The 27,356-nt window shown below is 34.4% G+C and overlaps 1 protein-coding gene across 2 annotated transcripts; it reads right to left on the reverse strand.

The window, feature by feature from the left end:
• Nucleotides 1–1,304: 1,304 nt before the first annotated feature.
• ValRS (Valyl-tRNA synthetase) lies at nucleotides 1,305–27,294 on the reverse strand. 2 transcript variants are annotated; one of them, XM_088230839.1, is made up of 17 exons: nucleotides 27,065–27,276; nucleotides 25,568–25,735; nucleotides 21,437–21,729; nucleotides 20,529–20,790; nucleotides 19,714–19,942; nucleotides 19,028–19,152; nucleotides 16,007–16,152; nucleotides 15,361–15,565; nucleotides 13,711–13,797; nucleotides 11,001–11,192; nucleotides 9,653–9,759; nucleotides 7,921–8,148; nucleotides 6,645–6,786; nucleotides 4,920–5,090; nucleotides 3,993–4,187; nucleotides 2,932–3,213; nucleotides 1,305–1,616 (listed from the first exon to the last, which is right to left on the reverse strand). In XM_088230839.1, the coding sequence occupies exons 1-17, from the start codon at nucleotides 27,221–27,223 to the stop codon at nucleotides 1,401–1,403; spliced, it is 3,207 nt and encodes a 1,068-aa protein (XP_088086965.1). In that variant the 5' UTR covers nucleotides 27,224–27,276; the 3' UTR covers nucleotides 1,305–1,400. The 2 variants fall into 2 exon arrangements, with proteins under 2 accessions (XP_088086965.1, XP_088086966.1); XM_088230840.1 differs by lacking the exon at nucleotides 13,711–13,797 and having other exon boundaries at nucleotides 27,065–27,294.
• Between the last annotated feature and the right edge of the window lie 62 nt (nucleotides 27,295–27,356).

Below are 27,356 nucleotides of genomic sequence, written 5' to 3' on the forward strand. Positions count from 1 at the left end.
TTCGCCGGCGAAAGGATTTTTTAAGACCGAGTAAACAAAAAACTTTTTCTTAATTTTTTTTTTTTTTTACGGGTGGAATGATGCGGAGTGGCTTCTTAAATATACGCTTTTTCTCTTTTTTTGACATTGTATTTAGTAATATATAGAAAACTATAATTTGCCTATAATTTTCGTTTATTTGTAAATATATAAATAAAAATGCATTGCCGATGCTGCTGTAGCTCAATCGTCTTCATCAAATCATGTCATAAAAAAATGGGAGTCATCTACACGAAAATCACCAATGCTCTAAGACAAACCACAATCTAGAGAGAGAATCTGAGATAATTTCATGATTTTTCATTTGATTGGGGTTCCAGTTAAAGCCAAGTAACTCTTGTATTCCTATTTTATGATGTCTTAAAAACATTTATTGTTTTTATATTTTCATATTTCAATTTTAGCTTTAGGGTTATGGGTTAGTGTTAGACTTTTTGGGCGTTGAATAATTAAATAAAGGTGATTAGTTTTTTTCTAAGAATGTTTCCATTAAATTATTAGATATGTTTGTTTTCATATGTTAAATTTTTACCTTGTATTCTAAGAAAACACAATTTAATTTCTCATTAAAAACCCCTAAAATCGACAAAAATTAGTATGGCAGTATTGTAATTAATACTATAATTTTAAAAAAATATTCTATTTATGAAACTAATACTTTTTTTAATTTAAATGTTTTTTCATTTTATTTATGTTTTATTAAAAATAATTTATGTTGTATTAAAAATAATTATTTCGTCAAACGTATTACCACCAATGCTACTCTAATTCCTACTTTTGTAAATCTGACTACAGTTTGTATCAAAACTTTATATACCAATTACTCGAAAAATAATAGTCTTATTTTGGTCCAAATCATATTATTGGCTTTCCAATACTCCAAACTATACGAAAAACATATAAAAAACTGAATTCCAAAAGGTTTTTTCTATGTTCTCCTCGATACCCAAATATGCACATTTCAAAGAATCACCCTTCTATAAAATAAATAATAAGGCATTGATTTGCTACCTCGATCATTTGTTAGATGAAGAGTAGTTTAGGACATCATCATTCCCTATACGCACCAATTGTATCCGCACCCAATAAAAGTTTTATGATGAAACATGTAATTGTATATGATTAATTGTGATATTGTTGACAGGATTGGAAATAGTATGCAATCATCTCTATTCGCTTTCTCCCCACTGTGCATTGTACTTTTTCAGATTGAAAGAACGAAGGCAGAATACAGAAGTATGGCTTAGATGTAAAATAAAAGAAACTTTATTTAAATATATTTTATTATTTTATTGGTTCACAACCTAGAAAATAAAAAATAAATAAAATGGAAAACTTATTTGAAAATATTAATTCGCCATTCACATCAACTTGAGGGACTCCATAGCGGCGTGTAATCTCTCCAGTTCTCCTTTGGACTGATTCACCTTCTCAATATTGGAGTTCTGCACTTCTGCAGGAACTTTGGTAGCGTAGTCCGGAACCTTCATAGCTTGCTCCAGTTTACTGATAGTTTGGTTAAGCTGTTCGCAACTCTTCTGCATCTTAGCTATTTCCTTAATCGGATCAATGAGTCCCTGTAACAAATATTAGGTAATTTTTTTAATATATGTATTTGATTATTTATTTATATGTAGGCTAGCGGCTATCACCGATAGTTACCTACTAGTTCATTTAAATTTTGTAAAAAAATATAACGGGGGTTGCTGGTTGACAGCTACATTTAATGTGGCTCCAACTTATCCCCATTCGCCATAGCGCGCATTAAAAAAAGATCTTTAAACCAGCGGCCCCTGTTATATTTTTCATTACAAAAACAAATTTATTAGCTTAAAATACTTTTTATTTTAAAACATCATAAAATATATTTTTTAACATCTGTTCTTTATTATTATACACATTCAAACAATACTAAAATAATTCAACAATGTTTCTAATATGCCCAAATGTTTGCAGACAGGCTGAATTTCCTCACTAGGGAGTTATTTAGATCTAAATAAAGAGTTGATGAAATGTGGATGTTTAAGCATAGGCATAATAGTGAATGTTACACAATGTGTAAAGTGGCCACTTAAACCAGACAATGACGGGTTATAAGTCCTGTAAATGCCTAGACTTCCATATTCCCTTTTAAAAAATGTTTTCCCTCTCTGTTGCAACAAATTTAGACTTAAATAATTATTTTCAGGAATTTAACTTTGAATGAGCTTTGATGTAAAACCAAACCAAACCAAAGCCGCAAATTGTTGGCTTTGTGTCAAAATGCATCAACACTTCTGCGGTTACGCTAACTGTTCATTAATTTATTCATTATTCCCTTTCCCCACCCAGTGGTGCATAGGGCACTGCATTGGTACACCAATCGCAGCGTATCTTGATAATTATTTTGTTACATGAAGGTAAGATGATCAGTCTTGCGCTTCAGGTACCAAGTCCAGGGAATATGAAATATTTTAGTGTGAAAACACCCTTTTATATAAATATTTCATATCAATGTCGGGAATCGGACCCAACACCTCTTGCATGGTAGGCAAACGCGCTGATCATTACACCACGAGGCCGATTACAGCCGTCTAAATCGTGTCTCTCATTCAGGAAATGATTGCTATAGCCGTCAGTCCAAAAGATATTGGTGGTGGAAAGACGGCAATAGCGTATGTGAAACTGGAGTAATTATATGTTAGGAGATATTATGCCTCTGTCAAAAACAATCAGCAAGAAAAATGTCTCAGTATGTTGGTCAAATAAGATTTACTTCAAACCATCAACTACGGTCCAATCAGAAATAAAATATTCCAACAAATACAAAAGCTATGACATTACTTGTCCATATAAGTGGATCCAAAGTGTCCATGAACGTGTTAAATCAAAATGTTGTCACTTCTGTCTCACCTGTAAGACGAGATGGACATCGATTTTATCTGAAATAGTCAGGATAGCGCATCCTGCAGGCGGGTTTTCCTTGCTCAGGTCACTATAGGCGAGGGAGGCCAGTCCTGACATGAGGCCGACCAGCTCAGCACTCTCTCCGCTGGAGAACTTGATATGTGCCACGGTCCTCTGCTTATTGGTGAGGTTATACATGGAGCGAGTTGATCTGATGGAGTGCACCATCTTCAGGACAACTTCTACGTCTCGCTCTAGCGGCTCGTTGCGCCATTTGCAGTCTTGCTCCTGTAGAATAAAAAAGACTCAATTTCTCAATTTTTTAAATTAAATAATGTGATTTTCCAAAAAAATAATAAGGATATTTTTAAAAGCACACCATAAAAAATGGTCCTCTGAAGTTTTGCAGTATGGCCCTGAAAAACCGTGTTTATATTGAAACATAGTAATTATTTTTTAAGTGATCACTTTAGACACTGTGACATTCAGCATTCTACTTAAGTTTAATCATCGATATTTCTTTAATCATTTCATCTATATACTTTTGCGAAGTATATTCACGCCAAAAAATAAATAAAATTTTTAGCTCTTTCACAAAAAAAATATTAGAATTAAGCGGTAGGTAGAGATCGAACATGAAATTAGAGTCCGCAACACTAAAATGGTACCGTATCTGTATTTAAAATTAAATGACGTAATATTATAATAATTCTTTTACACATCCGCTCCTAAGTGGAGCATTTGAGCATCACAGACGCCTCCAGGAGACCCTATCGCCAGCTAGCCTCCTTCCGCTTCAATCCTGTGTCCCGTTCACAGACAAAAAACTGTGCAGCTGTGAAGAAGAGGCAAAAGTTAAAGCTCTCCTGAGGCAGGTGGGCTGGGTCCACCGCCTCACCCTTAAGATGCTTGTTGTAAGAGGCTGCTGCGTCCATTCTAGAACTTCAATGTTGGTTATAAAATCAAACTATTTTATATATACCTAATATTTAACTCAAGCACTTTCTCTCAAAACTGAACTGAAAAGTTTAGTGTATTGAGTTTTGTGAAATAAAAATATTACTTACTTCTGGGTACGGTGCCACACATATTGAAGGTATGGAGGTGTCCTTTCTGGGAAGCCTCTGGTACAGTTCTTCAGTGATGAAAGGCATAAAGGGACTAAGGATTCGAAGGCCAAAGTCTAAACTTGTAAACAAAGTTCTCTTGGCATTCTTGATTTCCACTTCGTTACCACTAGCAAACACGGGTTTGAGATACTCCTGAGAACAAGCATTTACTTATTTATTTAAAAGGTATTTACAGAGTGGTATACATTATATAGTTCTTGTGATTCCGTAAGCGATGCTGTGACGACTGACTGATCTTCACTAGGCCAAAGAGAAAATGAAGGAGCTGAGCTTGTAAATATATATATAATTTTTTTTTGCACCACAACAGACCAGGAGGCCCAATTACAGTGGTGAATTACATCACAGAACACCCAGGCTTGATGAAAATCACGTTTAATTTATGTGTTCTCACCGGGAATCGAATCCGGAACCTTCCGTGTGTGAGTCAAGCGTCTTGACCACTACACCACGGAGGCCGCCAATATACTGTGTTACTTATATATACTAATAGAACCCTAATCGTGAACAATAATTGAGTTACCCATATATACTAAAAAAACCCACCTAAGGTAATAATACCTTGGTGTGGTAATCACAAAAAATAACTCAATTGTAATTAAGAACTCTACATATACTTAGTAAATCTAAAAAAATACAATGCAGTCAAAAAATAAAATAATTAAACTGTGATACAAAAGTATAGCTTTCATGTTCAAACCATTACAAAATCACAGTCTTCCAAAAAAGGGTGATCTACTGTCGGCACCCTAAGCCTACTTGTTTTCTTTAATCTGACAAACGGAACTAAGTTTCTGGAGATACTGCGTACATAAATATAATATATTATAAAATACGGATGCAATAAAATATGCAAGTTCTTACCAGATACACATCGCAGAGTTCGTAAAGCCACAAATTGTAGCAAGCGGTGGTTACAGAGGGGAAATCGTAAGTCTTAAACCCATTTCCAGCTATGGACACAGCATTGGCTACACGAGACAACATCCACTTATCCATAGCGGACAGACTGCTCGGCACTGTGGGCTCAATCACCTACAAAGAAATACCTTATCAATAACACATGATAAGTTAGGTAGTCACTTGATTCTTTATTTGCAGGGTTAAATGGTCAAAATGTTCATTTATTAAATATTTATTTAAAACATATAAATAAAGTTTTTACTATTACGTAAATAGTAACCCACGTGATGTGTTCGTTTTTATTTCTTATTTATAAATAAATATCATATGTGCATATTATTTCAAGCAGCATAAAAAACAATAGTATGAAGCATAGTAAAGAGATGGAGAACATTATAGAGAAGGAAGTCTAGGCATTTACTAGTTTGTTTAATATTTGGCTAGTTTAAAAAATAAAAATAAAACACATTAAAATTATTTAACAAAACATACATCATTATTGAGGGAAGTAAAATAATATTGAAATATATTTTTTTATTTTTTTTAAATTCTGGATAACCAACAGCTATATTTGTCTTAAATATAAAACAAAACAAATCACTAATAAGCCAATTACAGATTTTCACAAGTAGCATCACAGTAAGTTAAAAAAAGATTCTCGAACATAAAGTGAACAGTAATCTAATGTAAATCCAAAAGAAACTAAAAAATGCCTACTAGAAATTATTTCGAAAGCAAACGCCATTATGATTATTTGCAAAATAAATCTATATTTAATGATTTTGTTATTACATTAAAATTATTAAAAGTTTGCCATAAATATGAATTTTGCCTATAATTAGATGAAACATAAAGAATACTTTTTTAACATTTTCATACAAACTCTTATTAACAAAAAAACTAAAACTGTGAAAATCCTGTAAGAGCCTCTAACTAAAGAAGTTACTGATTGCTTTCCTCAGTGGAATTGGGCGCGGAGAGTTCGAGAGCTTGATAGCCTATACATGTTTTTGTATAAATAGCTTTTTTTTTAAATGCGTTTTTATAGTTCTTAATTATTTTTATTATGTAGGTAACAACTATTTTTTTTTATTTATTTTTTTATTGTTTTTTCATATACATAAAATATACAGTTAGATGAAATTAGATGGATCAAATCTGAGTTCCATCAAATTTGAGTTTGATGTTGTTATGGGTAGATAAAACAAATTGCTATGTTGTGTGTTAATAACAGAATAGCAGCCATTAAATTTTCTCCATAAATCGCAATATTATTGAATTGTATTGAGTATTGATTACAGATCAAAAATTTATATTCTTATAATAAACATTTTTACATAATAGTGAAACAGGTCCATATTTATTCTTTTGATTGTATTTTCTAATATAATCTAGCTTATTATGTATTTACTTTATGTTTCAACTACTTATTTAAATTGATTAATTTACTATCAAAATATGTTAAATGTTTGCAGTGAAAACACCTTGGCTTTTATTAAAGGTAAGTAACTCTAAACCTAAATATCTCTGGTTTAGGATTAATGAACTTGATCCATTAATACATATGCTTGGCTAGTAGGGTGATGTATTTTTGACTGTCTAAGAATGGGGTTATTTTCTTTTATTTATTTTAGTTATAAATTGATTAAATAAATAAATAACGAAACACAATAAGTAGTATATTACCTGGAATAATTCCCCTTCTCCAAGATACATCATAGCAAACTTGGTGGCGTTCCAGAGCTTATTACAGAAGAATCGATAACCCTGGACACGCAGGATGTCCAAGTTCAGGTCTCTTCCTTGTGCCATGGCGCAGAGTGCAAATCTACAAAGGATAACTTAATTAATTAAACTGGTTAAAATTAATTATTTTAGAGTCAATACACTGTTATTTTCACATATTAGTTTTATTATTTAAAAGTCAGTAGGTATAGAATGAAAATATAATAAATTAAACACAGAAGAACACAAATTGTCTATACATTAGATTCGTTGCTCGTAGAAAGGTGAACTCTTCCTTGGAGACCCAATGAGTGCTACCAAGAGAGTTTCCTGCTTCCAATCAAGAGATGTTAGCTTGTAGGCGGAAGGAAAATTACTCTACTTGTTCTAGGGGCAGCTCGAGCATATATAGCCCGAAACTGGAGTGGATTAGTTCATCCCTCGGTCGGTATTGTGAGCCGGGGGTTTCTGGGCCAATAGCCGTCGTACCAAATCTGAGGAGGATGGGGTCGTACGTTAGAGTAGTATTCGAGTCTGAGAGTCACGCTACATTCATATTTTTTAAAAATAGTAAAAAACGTGACATTGAAAGTATTGTCCATCGCTAGCAACTACTTTCTCAGTTCCTATTAGGCGGTCGCCCAGTACTGAATTTATGAGTTGAGATCTTCAGTAGCTCTGTGGAAGCAATTCTAAAAAACCAATACATGTTTATTTTGCATATACAATTAAGACTGTTGTATAACAAATTTAGAGCTTAAATCGGTTGACACAAAGGTATTATAATATTAAACTATGAAATATAACTCTTTTATCCTGAAATGATGTAAAAAAAATGCTTTTTAGTATATTTTAAAGCACTAGATTTAAATTATTGTGTTGGTAGTAGAACTATATTTTACATACACACGTAACTAAACTAAGGTATATGACTAGTACCAAGTGACTACTTCCCTAGTCAAAAACCTCACCACACACCACTGTTCCATATTTCCCGACTTACGAGTCTGTTAAAAGTATAAAATGGGATTTATATTCAATTTTTAATTATACCTTGATAAAGGAGCATGTGCACTTTGAAACCGATCAGTAATATATATTTTTAAATGGTTACAAATCAGGTGTTTTAATTTTAATTTTAGGTTTAATGTTAGTCTATTTTCATTCATCCTGTTTCCTATTTTCTCAATGCATCCATCAATTAAGTCAACAAGCATTCTCATCATCTCAACATTACCTCAGAGCGTCAGTCCCACACTCGGGTATCCCGTTGGGGTAGTCCTGCTTCTGTCCCTGGCTGGCGCGCTCCACCTCGCGCGGGTCGAGGTTGGAGTCCCGCAGCTGCGCGTGCAGCGCTTCCAGAGTGGCCCCCCGGATCACGTCCACCGGGTCGATCACGTTCCCCAGCGACTTGGACATCTTTCTGCCGTGGGCATCGCGTACCATCGGGTGGAGGTACACCTCCCTAAAAAAAGACATCAATATGATACAAACAAAACAGAAAAACTACCACACCACTTCGATCTGTCGAATACAGACTTTGCTTCCTTACACATGTATGCACGAGGATTATTTCGAATTTCGACTAGTTCATCTGCAAGTATTAATTGACTTTGGTCATGTCATGCCTTTATCACTCATTTTCTGTATCCATCAACATTCACATCGTAAATCCGTTTAGCCGTTTTTTCACTGTCCAATCGCTATACATGTAAAAACCAATGTAGCAATCCTTGATTATGTCAATAATACTTTTTTTATTTTTTAAAAAGAGAAATACTTGAGTTCTTACTATTTACTTAAATATTAAAAATTTCAGACCATTTCCTAAAAGTCGTAAATAACTTGTGCTGAAAAAATGGAAATCGAGTTTTGGTAGATTGGGATTTGAACCTCTCTTTGGCTTGTGAGTCCACAATACTACCACGAGACTACAACCCAGTTGTATATGTCTTTCTTAATTTATTTACTATTACATATGCAAGCTATTTCAGGGCCAGACTGCAAAACTTTAAAGGAACATTCCTCATAACCTTCTTTATTTTAAAAAATCTTTTTTTTTTTTTAAACTTTTTTTTTATAAAAAAAATATCATTATAATTTAAAAATGGAGAAAATCCTTAATATCTCAGACTATCATCTCTCCAACAAATGAAGACCTTTGTTACCAAGAATTGCAGGTCCTCTTTGTTGCTAGCAAGAAACGGTTATAGGGCCTCCTGGCCTCCTGGCCTCCTGTGGTGCAAAAAAACGCACTATCATCAGCATACAGTTATTGATGTATACATTACACATCACATATCAATATAACTTGATATTTATTGACCGTTATTCCATTTTATCGGCAATAATTTCATTTTTTAATTTTTGAATCACACATTTTCTATATGGAAACAATAGATAATCAAAACACCCAAATTACTGATGACAAATTGCTGACAGCCAGGGAAATAATATATGACCTCAAGTTCCCGCCAGGGGAGTAATTACAATCGGAAGTTAACAGAGTTATATTTGACTGTCTACAAAGTAAAATCAATATTTATGTACGAAAATGTGTATTTTTGTACAAAAATTTAAAGTATCTTCATTGGTAACCTGTAATTGAACATGTTTAGAAAAAAAAATTGTATACATATTCTACTTTTCATACAGAAAACTTAATTTTACTTTGTAGATAAAATTGAAGATAAATGTTAGCTTCCCATTGAAATACGGGCCGAGGAAGTAAAGTGAACACTGGACAATTACTATATAAAAGTGGTAGAATCCTTAGTTACACTGACAGTTCAGTTACGCAGATACTCTGTTTATTCAACATGTAATAAACACACATCAACGCATAACATCCTTTCCTTCAGTCAATCTCCAACTGGGGTAGGAGCTCCCATGCATATAATTCCTATAGAATATTATATAAAATTAAAAACAAAGTATGTAAGATTATGATAACTTGTGAAAGTTCTTACTTGAATGGAAGTTTCCCGAGGAGTTTCTTTCCGAGGAAAACCATTCTAGCAACCCAGAAGAATAAAATATCATGCCCAGTTTCCAGAAGTGAGCCGGGATAGAAAGCCTGAAATTCACAATGTTTAAGATTGAATTTTTTGTCAAGAGTGCTACGAGTCTGGAAGAGAGATGCATAAGTACAACAGCAGCATTAAGCTGATCCGTCTACCAGGGTCGAATCGTCCAAATAAGCTATTATGCACAGCTTACCATTATATTTGACTTTCATTTTTGGGAAAACAAATAAAATAACAGTTATTTATTATAAATCACCGCCACCGTTTATATCTTCCTACAAAAATAATATCTATAAAGTGCGCCCAACGCAGAGCCCGTTCTCAGTGAACGATGAAACTAGCCAATTACCCCAACTTATTCCTCCGTACAAAAAAGTATATGTACTACATTTTACATCTTTAACTCAGTTGCGGTTTTTTCATACTAAAACAAGCTTTTCTGGTCTACAAGATATTGCGTTTGCTTTTAAGTTCATGTTCTTAGTGGTGGAAGTCAGTGCTAAGCAAGCTCCTGATGTCACTGCGACCTGTGAAGATCTATTGTGACAGGTCCCTGTGAATAGTTCTCGCCCTCCAAATCCAGGTCGTTAAAGAGCCTGGCTGCTGTGTGGAAGGCGAGAGTTTACATTTTGCTAAATCTCCCACTCCAAGCCCATATTCGTAAAGTATCGGGCTATTAGGTACAGGGTGAGCTCTTTATCATCCTCGGTTTTAACCAGTGGTCTCCCGAGGATGAGACTCCTTTTATGATGTAAAGCATCACATTCACATAGAATGTGTATAGGTGTTTCCTCATCTGCACTGCAGAACCTACATCTAGAAGTTTCGGAAAGGTTCATTCTGGCAAGGTGTTTGTTTAATCTGCAGTGCCATGGGCGGGCTCTAGTGATAACCCTCACGATTTCGGCTGAGCTTTATTGGGTCAAAAGCAAAACTTTATGAGTACCCTTTTATCAGTTCCTTCGCATGTTGCAGACCAGGTACTTTTTGCCAGAGCATTACAAAACATTACAAAAATGGAATGTCAAGTACACAAAAATGGGCATTTTTGACACCTCTTTCTGTTTGCGTTTAATCGAGGGAATAAAGCCGCTCGCGATATTTGCACAGTGTACGGAGAAGATGCTATAAATTATTGACTAATTTGTTTCAAAATAATGAAGGAGAATACATTATTGACTAATTTATTATAATCTTTTTTCGTTGCGTCCTCTTGTTCTCTTCATTAGAACAAAAACGGACACAACTTATGTTAACATCCAATATATATTTGTTCGATCGATTGAAGTACCTTTAAATCATCGGTTTGATCTGGCCATCCGAATATGGAGAAGGGGAATAATCCTGAAGAGAACCATGTATCCAGGACATCTTGATCCTGTTGCAGCCGGATCTGGGACGGGCTAACATTGTACTTGGCGGCCGCTTTCTTTAATCCTTCTTCCTCCGATCTCGCTGATATCCAGTTGTCTTCATCGCTGGCCTGAAATTATAAACCAATAATATAGCGTCACTTGACAAAACTGCTATTTTAATCTGGAAATATTCTTCGAATTGAACATTTTTTTTCCCTTTGTCTCTTACAGCATTACGAATTTTCGCCAATGGCAATATTTTTGTATTCATTGTGCAACGTAAGAGACTATAAAATGATGAGTTCTTTTATTATAGAGTATGCATAATATAGACAAAGACTTTTTTTAATGATGAATTTTAGTAAACTGTGTAAAAAAAACAATTATGTACATACATTCAAAATAATTGTATTTTTAACTGCAAAAGTGAGACTTTATTACTTTTAAATCTCTCCTTTGATATGCTCAAACTCCAATGTATTTTTGTAACAATATTGCAAATGAGTGACGTGTGCAGTCAGACAAAAAAAAGTTGAAAAAAATTATGATTTCAACCCAGCAAATCGAAGAAAAGCTACAAGTAAATAAGACTATATATCAACTGAATGTAGTTATGCAAAAGCAGCCAGTCCACAACTTAGAAAAAATGAGATATTGGTGTTATCGGGTGTAGTAAGTCAATTCTATGTTTTGCTAAAAACAGCCAGGCCGCTTTCATACAAAAAACTGACTTAATCATGGCATTTCTCAATTTGCAAAAAACACCCACAGCACTATAAAAATCTGACGGTACTTTAAAAATCATTATATTCGGTCAAATACATAATTAGATTCTGGCTATAATATAAAAAAAAACTAATGTATTCATTCTCTATCATTTGGCAAAGTCATGAACATTCCAACTGCTGTGTAGATTTGATTATTCACTTGTTTCATAAAGGTGCTATTATCTCAGTGTCCCTTTACTTTGGCTGGCTGCTTTCTGCATTACTACTTTCAACTGTCCAATTCATTAGTAAGAAGAGTCCAAAAAAAATATTTTAGTTGCACTTTTATGAAAAAGTTTTTTCTGATTCAGATAATTGCAAAATGTCAGAAAAAAAAAATAATGACAACAGAATTATACGGTGATATTTCTCAGGTTATTTAAAAATCATTAATAAATATTCTACTAATAGAACGGACATTTAGACCAATGTACATAATAACTAAACTTTTCTTAGTCAGTATCTCATGACCGAGGATCGTGACTACTGTGTTGTATTCTAGAGACTGCCGTCCTCCACTTGTCTCGGCACCCCACATTTCTGAGAGCTGCCTATGCGATAAACAAAGTGCCTGTTGCAGTTTTCATATGGTCCGACGGCGTATGCGAGACCTCCTTCTTCCTCTTCTTTTCTCTATGCTGCCAACCACAAAAAGCTGCTCCACGCAATCTTCCTCTCTCCTTGCGAGGTAACCAAATATCGGAGAACTCATCCGAGGCATATGGTCGAGAGTCTGTCCATCAGCTTTAGTTCCTGGAGAATGGAGGCGTCGGTTCGTCTGGCGGTCCAAGGTATTCTTAGCATATAGCATATTCTTGGCTTATTTTTAGATCCAGCATCACATATTGTAACATATATGTATATTTCATCTTGCCCCGTTTTTGAGCACCGCGCAAATACTTACATTCCGACACTACAAAACACACTGTGCACGGTGCTCAAAAACGGGGCTAGATGAAATATATACATTACAACATGTGTTGCCAACACTACAAAATACACTGTCAGAAACGTAAGTATTTGCGCGGTGCTCAAAAACAGGGCAAGATGAAATATATACGTTACAATTTCCACAGCATCTATAATGTTGCATTCTTTTTACCTTATCGTCCACTATCACTAATCACTAAATATCAGTTGACAAAATTCAAACACAAATCAACAATATAACATTTTAGGTGACCATACAAATGCCTATTTTCTTTTTTTATCTTGATTTATTATTTGGAGATGTCTTACTAATGAACTGGACGATTGATATGCTATACACAATTATTAAACAAACAACAAACAAAATATTATATGGGAAAATTCATGGCAAAATAAAATAACAACATGCATGTTAACATAGCGTATAAATAATCAGTTGCTTGACAAAATTTGACAATTCAATTTGAACAAAGATTGAATAGTTTACTTGCAATCTCTTATTGTAAATCCAGACTGGCAAAGAAACTCATTTTTCATAGCTCCAAAACTGTTCAATGCATTTCTGATTAATTATTTGAATTTGTTTCAATTTAAATTATGGATAAAAAAAAGCAGATTTAAATAGCTTCTTTTTTTAATGAATAGAATATACTTTTACTATAATTTTCCCATCTTTAGCGGCAAAAAAATTGTGTTCTAATATAAGCACTCATTTTTTAACTTTTTGATATCCATCGTATTTTTTCAGTAGACTTTATTTCAATATAATGTATACCCTCACACAGGCCATGCCTTTGTGTATTTGTAACTTATTGTAAAATCCAAAGAAAAAATTATAGTAAATTTAAAAAAAGAACTAGAGTAAACAAAATACACGGTGCCAAAGGACAAAACATGCAGGTGGCTGATTACTGAATCTACAGTTCGGTGCTGGTAAACTACGACATACGGTTTTAGTTCTAGGAGTTCCCTTCCTCATACTCCTAAATCTCCTCTTCCTCGGACGGCTCACTTTAACTACAGCAGTAGGGTTTATCTGTCAGAAACACAACTATTACCATACATTTATTTTTCCATTATAGTTTATAATTACATTCATACATTCTTTTCAGATGGATACAGTTTTTGTCTTTGCGTAGATAAGTATATTGTGTGGTACAAATTGTCTACAATGGAAAATGTTTGACAATTTGATATTTTTATGCATAAACAATATATTTATTTTTACATGATAAACTGAACGTTTCTACCTCTAATGGAGCAGGATGCTAGTATTAAAGAGGGAGTTTATTTTACAATTTTCAGTAGAGATTTTTTTGTAACATCTCTAATTTTTTTTTAATTCAAAAATATATACTTTATTACAAGAATCAATGAATACAGCGTGGAAGTTGGGATGGAGTGGGTTTCATATTATTTTTTATTTTGATTTATTATTAATACATTTTATTAACACCTTTTATTATTAAAACATTTTATTCCGGAAGTAATTTTGTTGAATCGGGTTGTGGTCCCGTGGCTAGTGTTGCAGACTCACGGATCAGAGGTCCGAGGTTCGAACCCCACTCTACTCCAACTTGGTTTCCATTTTCTAATAGTGAGTTATTTACAACTCGTTGAAAATGGCCACCAAAATGGAAATATTTGGGTAAATTATAAGAACGCTAATATTTCTTTTTTATTAAAAAAAAAAAAAAAAAAAATTCCCACAAAAGGAATTATGATTTGTGCAACCTTTTGGTTTTTTATATTATCATACTGATCATCGTGGTTTCCGATGCGACAGGGTTGAATTTACATACTGTTTTACGTACATTTATTTATATTATATTTTTAAATAAAAAAAATGCGATTGATCGAATGCATTGATCAGTTGATCCCCTCAATGTAATATTTTCATAGGATTTTGGTTGTTGAGGGCTGGTGGAGCTCTTACTCCAGTTAGAGATTGACAGAAGACACGAGGTTGCTGTTTAATGCGTATTTATTGCATGACGAATAAGATACAGCTCTTGGTTGTATAACGCGAGCGTAGCGGCGATGATGGGTTGAAGAGACTGCACTTGAACTACATGCTGGAACTGAGTGACTGACTGACTGAACTTTACTGGACTGAACTGGGCGTTGACTGCTCCCTCTGGTCTCTTTATATGACACGTTCCTTTGTTCTTCATATCTCCATGGTAGGGACAATGTTAATGTACTGCAGGATGTTGATCTCGTGTTTCGCAGAATGTAATGAATTTAATTCAATAGAAAACGCTGACTAGCTTCTTGGAGTCATGACTCAATATTTCAGGTGAAATTATTTAGCACGTGTGTGTCATCAATCATGGACTATGAACCCCACATTTTATTGCTCCTGAACTAATACCTAAAGCGTAATATTGATCAATTTGCCTTCCATGTAATAAAATGATCTAGATACGCTGCAATTGGAGTACAAATGCAGTGCCCTATGCATCACTGGGTTGAGGTGGATAGGGAAATGATGATAATTCATTTATCAAAAAAAAATTTGGTAATTTCAGAAGAATAATATGTATAATTCATAGATTTAGACATGCCGTTAATATTGTTGAAATAAAAATTAAATTACCTGCACTTGACCGTCCGGTGACAGAACGGTGACCTGATACGCCGGTATGCGATGGCCCCACCATAGCTGGCGGGAGACGCACCAGTCCCGGATCCCGTCCATCCAGTGGTACCAGGTCCTCTCGTGAGACTCCGGAATGATCTTTAGCTCTCCGCTCTTCACGACCTTCACTGCTGATGCGGCCATTTCGTCACATTTTATATACCTAAAATGAGTAATGATTTTAAGCACGAGCATTTATTTACTCGCAAAGGAGATTTTAAGTGATAGATATTTCTTTTTAAATATTAGTTATATGTGCCCTAATATTAAAACGGAAAGTAAATGTCAAATATTAAGGAAGATATTTGGTGCTGCCAACCAAAACGGAGGCGCTGTATGGCAAACTCAACATTGCAGAGGCTGACCAGAAATAAGATGGCTGGATAATTTGGAATGTAACATAAGAGCAGTTGGCCCGACGAACTGGAGAAGAGCCACAGGATGCAGGGAGGAATGGAGACAGATTCCGGAGAAGGCTAGAACCCATAACAGGCTGTAGCCACTGATGATGTACCTAATATTTTTTAAATAAGTCAAATATACATGAAACGGAAAAAAAACAAAAAATTATTTGAATAATTAAGTCAGATGAATTTAAACTCACCATTGAGGTTTCATGAGAGGCTCCACCACATCTTTTGATCTGCTGCACAGTGGCACTACCATCGGGTTGTCTTTGGTGTCCCTGTACAGACCCAACTTCTGGAGTTCCTTCGTCAGTTCACGACGACAGTCAAACCGGAGCATGCCCTGAAATAAATAAAATAAAGTGATAAAAGATATTGTTTTTACTCCGCAGTATACTTTGAAAACAAATGATTTATTTATTTAATAATAAATAGATACGGTTAACCACTATATACATATATTATCTATACTTGGGCCACTAAATAATTGTTGGCAGAGATAATCAAACCAGAGAAACAGAAAGGACAAGTCTCAGTTGGGTGGCATTTGGCAAACTAAATTCCACATTTGAGAGCTGCATTCCAAACTCATGATTTAAGTATTTAACAATTGTATCCTACCAATCCTAACATGAATTTGATCAAGTAGTCTTCTCATAAGTTTCAAGCTGTACAAGGACACAGAATATAATTAATTATGTGTTGATTATGCTTGGAATAATATTTTATGATATGGAAAGAGATGAAATTAAGATACAGTTATATTATTTATTGTTTCAGAATTAACTTTGTGGTTTTATTGTTTCAGAATTTAAAAAGCATATATGTAAAGTGTTTTATATATAATACTGAAACATGCATTATCGACAGAATCAAGAAAGGGGTGCTGCGTTGGATTGGACATGTAGAGCGAATGGACAGCGAAAAACGGCTAAAAGGATCTACGATGCGATTGTTAATGGATGCAGAAATCGAAGAAGACCAAGAAAGACATGGCACGATTAAGTCCATCAGATACTTGAAGATGGACATGTCAAGAGTAGGAATAATCGGCATGCATGCATGAGAAGATGTATGAATGTAGAGGAACTGACGTCTATATGCAAAGACAGAGTGATATGGCGTTCGATCCTCTCTGCCTACCCCTACGAAGAAATGGCGTGATGGTTTGTTGTTGTTGTTGAATCTGTTTTTTACTGGGTGTTAGTATAAGAGGACAAGAGGACACAACAACAAATGAGTCAATATTGTATTCTCCTTCATTATTCTGCAGTAAATTAATCAATTATGTATTCTTCTCATTCAATTTATTCTCCTTGACTCCCTTGATTGAATGCGAACAGAAGAAGGTGTCTAAATTGCTCACTTTCGTCTGCTTGACATTCCATTTTTAAGGCTTGTAATCAAATAAAAAAATATATGTAAGGTAAAAGCAAACTCAAGATAAGACTCAGATTATGTGACCCAGCATAATCAGAGTCTTTTTCACACAGCAACAAATGTTCACGAATCCAGAACTGACCCTGATTAGCTTCTCTATAATAATGGGAAGAGGATAGTAGGAAAGAAGGAAGAGGAAGTTGACAGCTTTAAATACTCTGGAGTTTAGATAACTGAGGATGGAAGCATGTACAAAGAGCTGGCAACCCGCCTAGGAATTGCTGGAGCAACTTTTAATATGACGCGTGTTGTTCAACTCTAGTATAATGCCAGTGCTCTTATATAGGTGCGAATCTTGGCACCTTACCAAAGCTTAAAACACCAAACTTCTGAGTTTTGAAAGTAAGTGCTTGAGAAGAATATTAGGCATAAGATGGTTCAATTTCTTAACTAACATTAAAGTCCGAGACCGGATGCAGCAGCCTCGTATAATGAGCGTCTTGAGGATGCGACGGTGAACCTGGCTTGGACACATACTGCACATGCCTCAGGAGAACCTGACCACAAGTTGCCTTCTCTTTGCACCTACGGGCTCCCGCCGTGGAGGAAGGCCGTTGATGACGATCTTTCAGCTTTATACAACGGAACTAAGGGAGACGAGAGTGCTGGCTACGGATATGGTCTCCTGAAGGCGTCTGGTGATGTACACGTGCTCCACTTAGAAGCCAATGTGAAAATAAAGAATATAACCCTTTTCATTTAATTTTATTTATGGTGCTCATTTTTAAATTTGGAAAAAACAACAACTTATGCTAACACCACTGGCGGCTCCTGACCGAAAACATTGGCAGTGCATTTCTTTACATTTTGTCAACTTGTATATTATTAAGTTCAATAATATTATAATAATATGATAGGTCTGACGTGATACACGAGCAACAGTATGATAGCCCGCGCATCAGAACCAGAAATGCTAAATGCGCCCAACATAATACGCACGTTATAGTTAACTAAATTCGTACTAATATCATGTCATTACGCATGTTCAAAGTGACATTACAAACGAACTTCAAATCTGCGCATGCGTTGGCAATGCCCGGAATATGTATATTATCTTCTCCCTCTAACGCACAATTCATCGGTATGAAGCATTGTCTGTCTCGCTCAAATGACGATTTTAGGAGATATGATATATTTCTTACAAATTCAGGGTAAAAGATTGTGCAAAACAGAATATGCACTGGGTCGATTGCGCATGTGTAGACAAGATGAGAAAATCGTCCGCTAGAGTCGATTTCGCTAGATCTTTTGGCGCTAGTATTGAATATTATGATGTTTACGAGTATAATATTGCAACAAATCCCTGTTTCTTTCTACCTACTTATAACATATTTTTACTATCAGTAAAATTACTCATTTATTTACACAAATTTTAAATTGGCAGTGCACTGCACTTATGCACATACTAAGGAACCGCCTCTGGTTAACACCTTATAATTAAGATACAGATCGGATTCGCAGTTACACCAAAATATGTAATGTGGTGTAAAGGATTGATTGATTGGAGTGAAAATGGGCAGGCCATAAAGTGAGAATATCTGAAGATAGATGGACAAAGCGTGTTCTTAATGGAGGCCGAAGAATATGAGACACAAAGATCAACCACCAATGAGATGGTCGAATGATATTCAGAGTTTTGCCGGGAGACAGTGGATGAGGATGACACAGAACCAGGAGTAAAGGAGACAGGGGGAGGCCTATGTCCTGCAATAGACCAACATGGCTGATTATGGATTAAATAAATCACTTGTTTAATAAATAAAAAGTTGATTCTTTACTGTGAACTGTGCGCAGTCTCCAATGACACGTCCTTCTTCATCAAATATTGTAATGAAAGGAAGATTGTGTCTCTTGCCAACTTCGTAGTCATTGGGATCGTGAGCTGGTGTTATTTTAACAGCACCTGAAACATAGATGAGATTTTAATTTCGATGAAAACAAGTGGGATTTCTCGTATTTTACAAAGGCTCTTCCTATCAAAATACGGTCTTGTTAGAATCTGTTTTGTCAGTGTTTCGCAAATAATACTTTGTTGTATATATTAAGAAAGGAAATTGTTTTTCTTTTGCTTTTTGAGTGTTTTATATTTTGCAAATTCATTTATTTAGTTGCTTGTTTGTTTCAGTTTATAAGGATTTGTTCACATCCAATGGATCTGACAGATTTAAATGGGATCGTAAGCTTTTCAACGTATATCCAGCAACATGAGTATGTATTATTTTTTCATTTTCCTCTCCGAAATGAAGTCTAAAGAGGCATGGCTGCGGTCACAAACACTGTTCCTTTACTGTCATTCCTTTACAGGAAGAGAATAAGGTAAATTATCTTTCATAATTTGAAAAGAAAAATATAAAAAAATAATAGTGAATGTGTAGAACTGAGAAAGACAAATATTTTCGAGAAAGATCGAGTGCTTTAAATGTATACAAACAATATTCATTGAATAAATTGATTAACTAATTACCAGTTCCAAAGCCGAGTTCCACGAATTCGTCACACACAATGGGCAGCTTCCTCTTGCAGAAGGGGTGTTCTACAAACTTGCCGTGAAGATGTTTGTATCTCTCGTCATTAGGGTGGACCGCCACGGCTGTGTCTCCGAGCATGGTTTCTACTCTGGTGGTGGCCACGACAATCTCCTCGCCGCTGCCCTCCACCTTGTAGGCAAAGGTCACCAACACTCCGAATTCCACCTGTAAAAAAAAATTAAGGCCATGAAAATGTGCTGTAATAACTTAGTGTTAAAATAAATTTAGTGATAAAAAAATTATATTACTGTACTATTTAACTCCGACAAAATGTTTGTTTTAAAATGTTTAGCTATTTTTACACCATCTCATTAGGCAATATTGAAAAAATGTGATGTCACCACAGAGGTATTATTAGAGATGATGCTTCATACAACGCCAGGTTCAAATTATGCTCTGAAAATGAGCATTGTCACGTCATGCCACATCAACATTGCCGTGCGAGACGCGTAGTAGAGTAAAAAAGACAAACTGTTTATGCCGTGAATTTAAGCTGTATGTCGCGCCCTTTTACGCTGCTTCACATTTACTTACCGCTGCACGTAGAATACTAAATCCCACTAAATACCGGTCCAAGAGGGGTGATTAGTGCCGCATCCAGTGTATACATATATTTATATCAATAGATGTCACCGTATTTTTAACATATTTTGAAAAGTATTGTTTTATGAAGTGCACTTTGTATTGTGGGGACGTGTCACCTTGTCTTTTATTTTATTTTAGATGAATGCAAATGGATGATAAAATATACCTTATTTTTATATCCAGGAATGGAAAGCATTGTCCTTCCAGTGAGTTCCACTTTGTCCACTTCGATATCTGAGATGGCCGACTTTAGGGTACACGACCAATTGACGAGCCGGTTGGCTCGGTAAATGTCGCCACTCTCATGGAGACGCACAAAGGCTTCCGTCACGGCTCTACACATCGAAGGGTCCATAGTGAAGCGGGCGCGGGTCCAGTCGTACGAAGAACCGAGAGACCTGAGCTGCTCATAAATCCGAACTCCCTTTCTGAAAAAAAAACAAGAATTAAATTCCTTAGAGTTTCATTGCAGTTCAGATGCGAATTGCGTGTACCGTTTATACTTATATTATATGTATTTAATGGATGCATTTGTTCATTATTTAATTATTTTGTCTAATTACCTACTCTACTATGGAGGTATATTTTTTTCAAATACAGTGGTGAATTACAGCACAGAACACCCAGACATCTTTGTGAGAAAAATCACATAAAATTTTCAAACATTATATTTTTGACAATGTTTTGAGCATGTCCAAATGCTTGCAGCTGACTGGATTTTCTACATAGGGAGTCATTTATATTAAAACTTGTTGCAACAGAGAGGGAAAACATTTTTGAGAAGGGAATATGGAAGTCTAGGCATTTACAGGGCTTATGACCTGTCATTGGCTGGTTTAAGTGGCCACATTACACACTGTGTAACAAGTCAACAGACGGAACAGTTGAGGAAATGTGGATATTCAAACATAGGCAAAATGGTAAAAAAAAAAGGTAACCCTCCCTGAAGGACAAGATTCCCATCGCGATTGCCAAGCATCAAGAAGAGCATTTAAAGTCTTTTTTTTATATCGGATTGAGACATTCCTTCAATTGGGAGTAGACGGTGTATTTTAAAACACAGATAAAACTTACTCCTCCTTCCAGTTCAGCACGCGTTTGACAAACTCCTCTCGGCCAAGGTCGTGTCTGGTCTTCTGTTCCTCCCTCCAGAGCTTCTTCTCCACCACGACCTGCGTCGCGATGCCGGCGTGGTCGCAGCCGGGGTTCCACAGCACGGTGCGCCCGCTCATGCGGTGCCAGCGCGTGATGCAGTCCTCCACCGCGTTGGTGAGGGCATGCCCCAGGTGCAGGCTTCCCGTCACGTTGGGGGGAGGAATTACCATCATGAATGTCCCTTTCGGGTTCTTGTCCAACACTGATTTTCTCTAAAAATAAATAATCATCACAGTGGTGCATAGTACATCATATGGTACGCCAAACGCAGCATATCTCAACCTTCTGTTAAACAAAGATTGCATTATTAGTCTCACGCTTTAGATGCGAATCCAGGACCCGAGAAATATTTCAGTGTAAGATCTGGATGAAAATTAATAAAAGAACCTTTTGTAAATAATAATGCGATTGACGACGATTATTGTAAATGATGATGTATATGGCAATTATTGTGTAAAAAAAAACATGTTTTTATTATGTAAAATGAATATGGACAGCGTATGTTGGATTACATTGTTCCAAAAATATTTCATATGTTGCCACTTGACTTGAAAACATGTCATAATAAAAATAAAATTATGCTATTGTTATCAAAAACATTTTTCACTTTGTGGTATGACATTTTACACTTATTTGTTTATAAATTTGTACAAACCACTTAATTTTTTTAATTACACTTCGACCGGTTTCGAGGTTACTACCTCATCGTCAGGAATTTGACTCAAATATTTTAGCTTAAATTTAACTTAAATTCCTGACGATGAGGTAGTAACCTCGAAACCGGTCGAAGTGTAATTAAAAAAATTAAGTGGTTTATACAAATTTATAAACAAATAAGTATAAAATTATGCTTTTATTACGAAAGTGGTTAGTAGACTGAACGTTTCTATACTGATTTATTATTTACGTAAAACATTCATTTAAGAAACTTAGTATTTTAATCTCTTATTAAATACATTTTTACTATTTTTAAGCTTTTCTTTTGTTTTTTTCTTATTTTATTTACATACTTAAGATCTTCATTTAAATAGGTACTTTTAATTTTCAATATTTGTTTAGATGTAAAATTGAAATTTTTTATTTATTTTGTTCCATTATATATATTTTTTAATTCTGTCTTATTAATCGGCCTCATGGTGTAATGGTCAGTGCGTTTGCCTACCATGCAAGAGGTCTCGGGTTCAATTCCTGACATGGTTGATATGAAATATTTATTTAAAAGGGTATTTTCACACTAAAATATTTCATAGTCCATGGACTGGTATCTGAAGAGTATGGCTGATCAAAATGACCAAGATTCGCTGCGATTGCTATACCAACGCAGTGCTCTATGGACCATTAGGTGCAGAAAAGCAATAATGATGATCTTCTTAATACTATTTTTAATACTAAAATAATATATGTTCATTATTTTATGTGTACAAAATTATTACTGTACTCATTTACTTTTATTTGAATCTTAATTAAAACTAATGTCTGAGCACCCATTGACAAACTATTATTTAATATTTTATTGACAATTCTTGATGGAATTCCATTGTAAATTATTGAAGCATGTGTTGGCTGTGTGCTGGAAGAGAGGATTCTATTCTATGAAAATATTTATTGTTTTATTATAATGTAAATGTACTTAAGATAATTTTTAGTTTTATATAAATTATCCTTACACTGTATAATGTTTACCAGTCTGAAGATGCCCATTAGAGGGTGAAAGAGCTAATTGGTTGAAAAAATAAGTGGAAGTGTACCAAGTATTTTTAATTAGTAACTTATATGTAAATATAAGTTATTATATCATTATTATTTAATAGTTTATCGGGACAAAATGTATGTTTTCTTTTTATAATGTATTAATATTGTAATAATATGTGTATTTTAGTGAATAAAGACTATATTATTATATTATGGTTCACAAACAATAAATAATACATACAACATTGGTAAAATAATCACAATTTGTTATGTTTAGTCATTGTTCGTCGATTATATGTGAACACAACATGAATAAATAAGTTTTAAAAAATACATCATTATTTTTTTTAATTGTCAAGCTTAATTAAATTACATTAAGTATGAAACTTATAACAATAAATCATACTAACAGGAAATTACAATTTTACACAACTAAAATAGGGACTATTTGATTTTGAATGATGATGACTGATGATGTAAAGGGTGATTATTGTAAATGAAGATGCAAAAGGCGATTATTGTAAATGATGATGCAAAAGGTGATTATTGAAAATGATGATGCAAAAGGTGGTTATTGTAAATAATGATGCAAAAGGTGATAATTGTAAATGATGCAAATCTGAGATAGGTACAATTGATAAGATTAAGAAAGGGTCACTGAGATGGTTTGGTTATTTTTTTTTTTTTACATTTTATTTTTATAGTTTGATCATTATATTTTTATCATATAAAATACTTATAATACTTGTACCTACTATAAACTCAGTGTAAGTCCCTCTCCAAGCACAAGAGCTTCTCTTTTTTGGAGAGGAACAGCATTAAAATAACAAATTACTAAACTTATATATGATGATGAAAGAACTGATGAAAAATGACTTAACAGATAAAAGAATCGAAGGAATATAGATGTTATAGATGCAGAATGGTGAATGTTACACAGTGTGTAAAGTGGCCACTTAAACCAGCCATTGACAGGTCATAAGCCCTGTAGATGCCTAGACTTCTATATTACCTTCTCTTAAATGTTCATCATCGCTGTTGTAATATGTTAATTATATATATAATGTAATAAAAACTGTAATAAATGTAATTGTATGTAATACATTTAATAAATAAAAAATAATGTAGAATGAATGGATGACGAAAAAATTGTAAAACAGATGTATATGCTGAGAATGAATGGATGTGTAGGATGAGGATGACCAAGAAAGATGTGGCATGATCAGATAAATTAAAGTCTTAAGTCTGGTCATGTCAAAAGCAGACACAGCCAAAGGGCATGTATGACAGATACATGAATGTGGAACAAGCTAGGAATATATATTAGGATAGACGAGTGTCCACCCTTTCTGCCTACCCCTATGGAGAAATGGTATGACAGTAGCAGTAGTAGGAATGATTTAAATGGTAATTATTGTAAATGATGGTGTGAATGATGATGAAATGTGTAAATTATGTTGCAAATAGTGATAATAATTATTATTATTATTATGGATAACTTATATAGCGCCATTTTTGTAATATAATACCTCAAGAGTGCTTTACAAAGTGATTTTTCAGATAAATAAATTTAATTGAAGCTTTTAAATTTGTTGTTTTTTTTTTAATATTTGGTTTTCACATGCTACGGATTTATTCAAATGATTTAGAGAACAAGTGGGTTTTAAGTTTATTCCAAATCATCACTTTACTCTCACAGTCTCGCACCTCTGCTGGAAGAGAATTCCATGCCATAAGGCCTGCGACCGCAAATGAGTGTTCACCGAACTTAGTGCGCTGATTGCGTAGAGGTATAAAAACCTTTTCTGTCACCGTAGACGTAGCTGATCTAAGCGTAAGACGCCTGTCAGCTAGTTCATCTGGAATGCATAGTTGGAGTGATATGACTGAACTTAGAGATTCCGAAAACAAGTCTCGCTGCGGCATTTAATACAGACTGTAGGCGAGTCATTTTGTTCATTAGTAGACCTGCGTAGATAACATTACAATAATTGACTCTAGACACTATAAACGCATTTATTAATTGACGGGCGGCATCAACCGGCATTTTTTTGCGTATACATTTAATTTGTCTCAGCTAGTAGAAGCATGAACTTATCGTTCTACTAATTTGAGCGTCAAGAGAAAGGTCAGAATTAAGTAAGACTTCCAGTAGTTTAACAATGGGTAAAGCGGTACTCCCTACATCGGGTAAATGATTACGTAAACTGTGATTATTGTAAGAGATTATATAAACTGTGATTATTGTAAGTGATGGTGTGATGATTATTGTAAATGACAAAATGTTTTTTACTTTACAAAATGTAAAAACCCGTGCGGTGTTAATTTATTTAAATAATGATTATTTTAAGGACTTACTCCATATTCTGGTTTGAAGAATCCTTGCTTTTCCCACCAACTGTACCACGCTGCCTCCACATATTGTGGACTGTAAGCATCAGGCATCTGGCTTAAAACATCTTTTTTCTCCCCAGCTGTGGTGTCACTGGAGTATAAGGCAGTTTCTTTTACTTGCTTTGCTTTTTTCTAAAAAGGCAACATTAAAAGATTCAGCGCATAAACAATATAATTCATTCATATAGTTTTACTTCTAAAAAACATAATACAAATGATAACGTATAAAACTATATTTCGATAAAAAAAAATAAGACTCCATTATTACATTTTGCTACTTGAAACTATTATTATGGATAACTTATGTAGTGCCATTTTTGTAATATAATACCTCAAGGGCGATGTGATGAATGTTTTTATATTCAGAACATTTAACAAATATTGCTTGTTCTCTTGTTTTTCTTTTTTCCGTAAGTCAGAACTATGTATCAGTTTTGCTGATGAAAGCTTTTCTATAAGTCTTTCTTATTTTTACTACATGCGATTTACAAAAATATTCTAAGAATACTGAATTAAATTTAACTTCAAATTTCAGTAAAACAATTTCTTTTGTGATCATGCTATGGATTTATTCATATGATTTAGAGAATGGGTGGATTTTAGGTTTTTCCACCCTGTTTTCTGCTGTTGAGAGCATTTCACGCCAATTGGCCTGCACTGCAAATGCACGTTCATCGAATTTAATGCGCTGTCTGCGTACAAGTAAAAAAACTTTTCATATCGCTGTAGATGTGCCTGATCTAAGCATAAGACATCTATCGTCTGGATTATCTCACCATTATTCCCTTTCCGCACCTAACGGTGCATAGGCCACTGCATTGGAACACCAATCGCAGAGTATCTTGATCATTTTTCTAAATGAAGATAAGATGATCAGTCTTACGCTTCAGGTACCAGTCGAGGGACTATGAAATATTCCAGTGTAAAAACACCTTTCTAAATAAATATTTCATGTCAACCATGTCGAGAATCGAACCTGAGACCTCTGCATGGAGGCAAACGCGCTGACCACTACACCACGAGGCTAGCAAATTATCTTGAATGAAAATTATTTTCTAAAAATCTAAAATACGTTTATATAATAAAGCAATGATTGCATCACTATTACAATAACAGTGGCAAATTTATTTTGATGATTTTATTTTAAATCAACTTGAATTTTATAAAAAGATTATTTTCAACTATTCCTAGACTAGTTATAACAACTTAATGAATTCCGGCATGTATTAATTTGATAATGTAAAACCACAAATTGCACAAATTTTATAAAAGTTGCATATGTGTGTATAAATCATAATTTTGTTGGTTTATGAAATACATAATAGTATACAGTAATAGTGGTTTCTATCATATGAAACACAAAAAATATCATTATTTTAACTGATGCAACACTATTACTGTTGTTAGAAAGGGTAAAAAAGGTATTTTTACTTTCACCAATAATTTAAGGTTAGTACATACGTCAGATTTTTCTTTAGGAGCAGCCGGAGCGGCTTCTTTTTTGTCCAACTTCTGCTTTAGTTTTTCTAGTTTTGCCGCCTTTTTGGCTTCCTTCTCCAACTGCTTTGCCGTTTTGGGCTGCCCGTCTTCGCCTAAAACGGTTGACACCTCATCAGCCATGCTTCAGATCAATCTCGACAATAAAATAAAAATTTTAAACCGTGCCACAACATATAATGACACTGACAGATATTTTGTATTGCCAGCTGCCATTGATATAAAATACATTTTAACTTATCGAGCGGAACCTACG

The sequence above is a fragment of the Micrasema longulum genome, unplaced genomic scaffold (genome assembly GCF_059751315.1).
Source record: "Micrasema longulum isolate JH-2025_06_02 unplaced genomic scaffold, ASM5975131v1 h1tg000823l, whole genome shotgun sequence".
NCBI lineage: Eukaryota > Metazoa > Arthropoda > Insecta > Trichoptera > Brachycentridae > Micrasema > Micrasema longulum.

Bases quoted from the DNA above. Each gene is read 5' to 3' on its own strand.
- ValRS (XM_088230839.1), bottom strand. From the start codon at position 27,223: ATGGCTGATGAGGTGTCAACCGTTTTAGGCGAAGACGGGCAGCCCAAA. The intron at 25,736-27,064 runs GTATGTACTAAC...TTGCCTTTTTAG, and splicing joins CTCCTAAAGAAAAATCTGAC to AAAAAAGCAAAGCAAGTAAA. The intron at 3,214-3,992 runs GTAAGTAATATT...TTTATTCTACAG, and splicing joins GTGTGGCACCGTACCCAGAA to GAGCAAGACTGCAAATGGCG.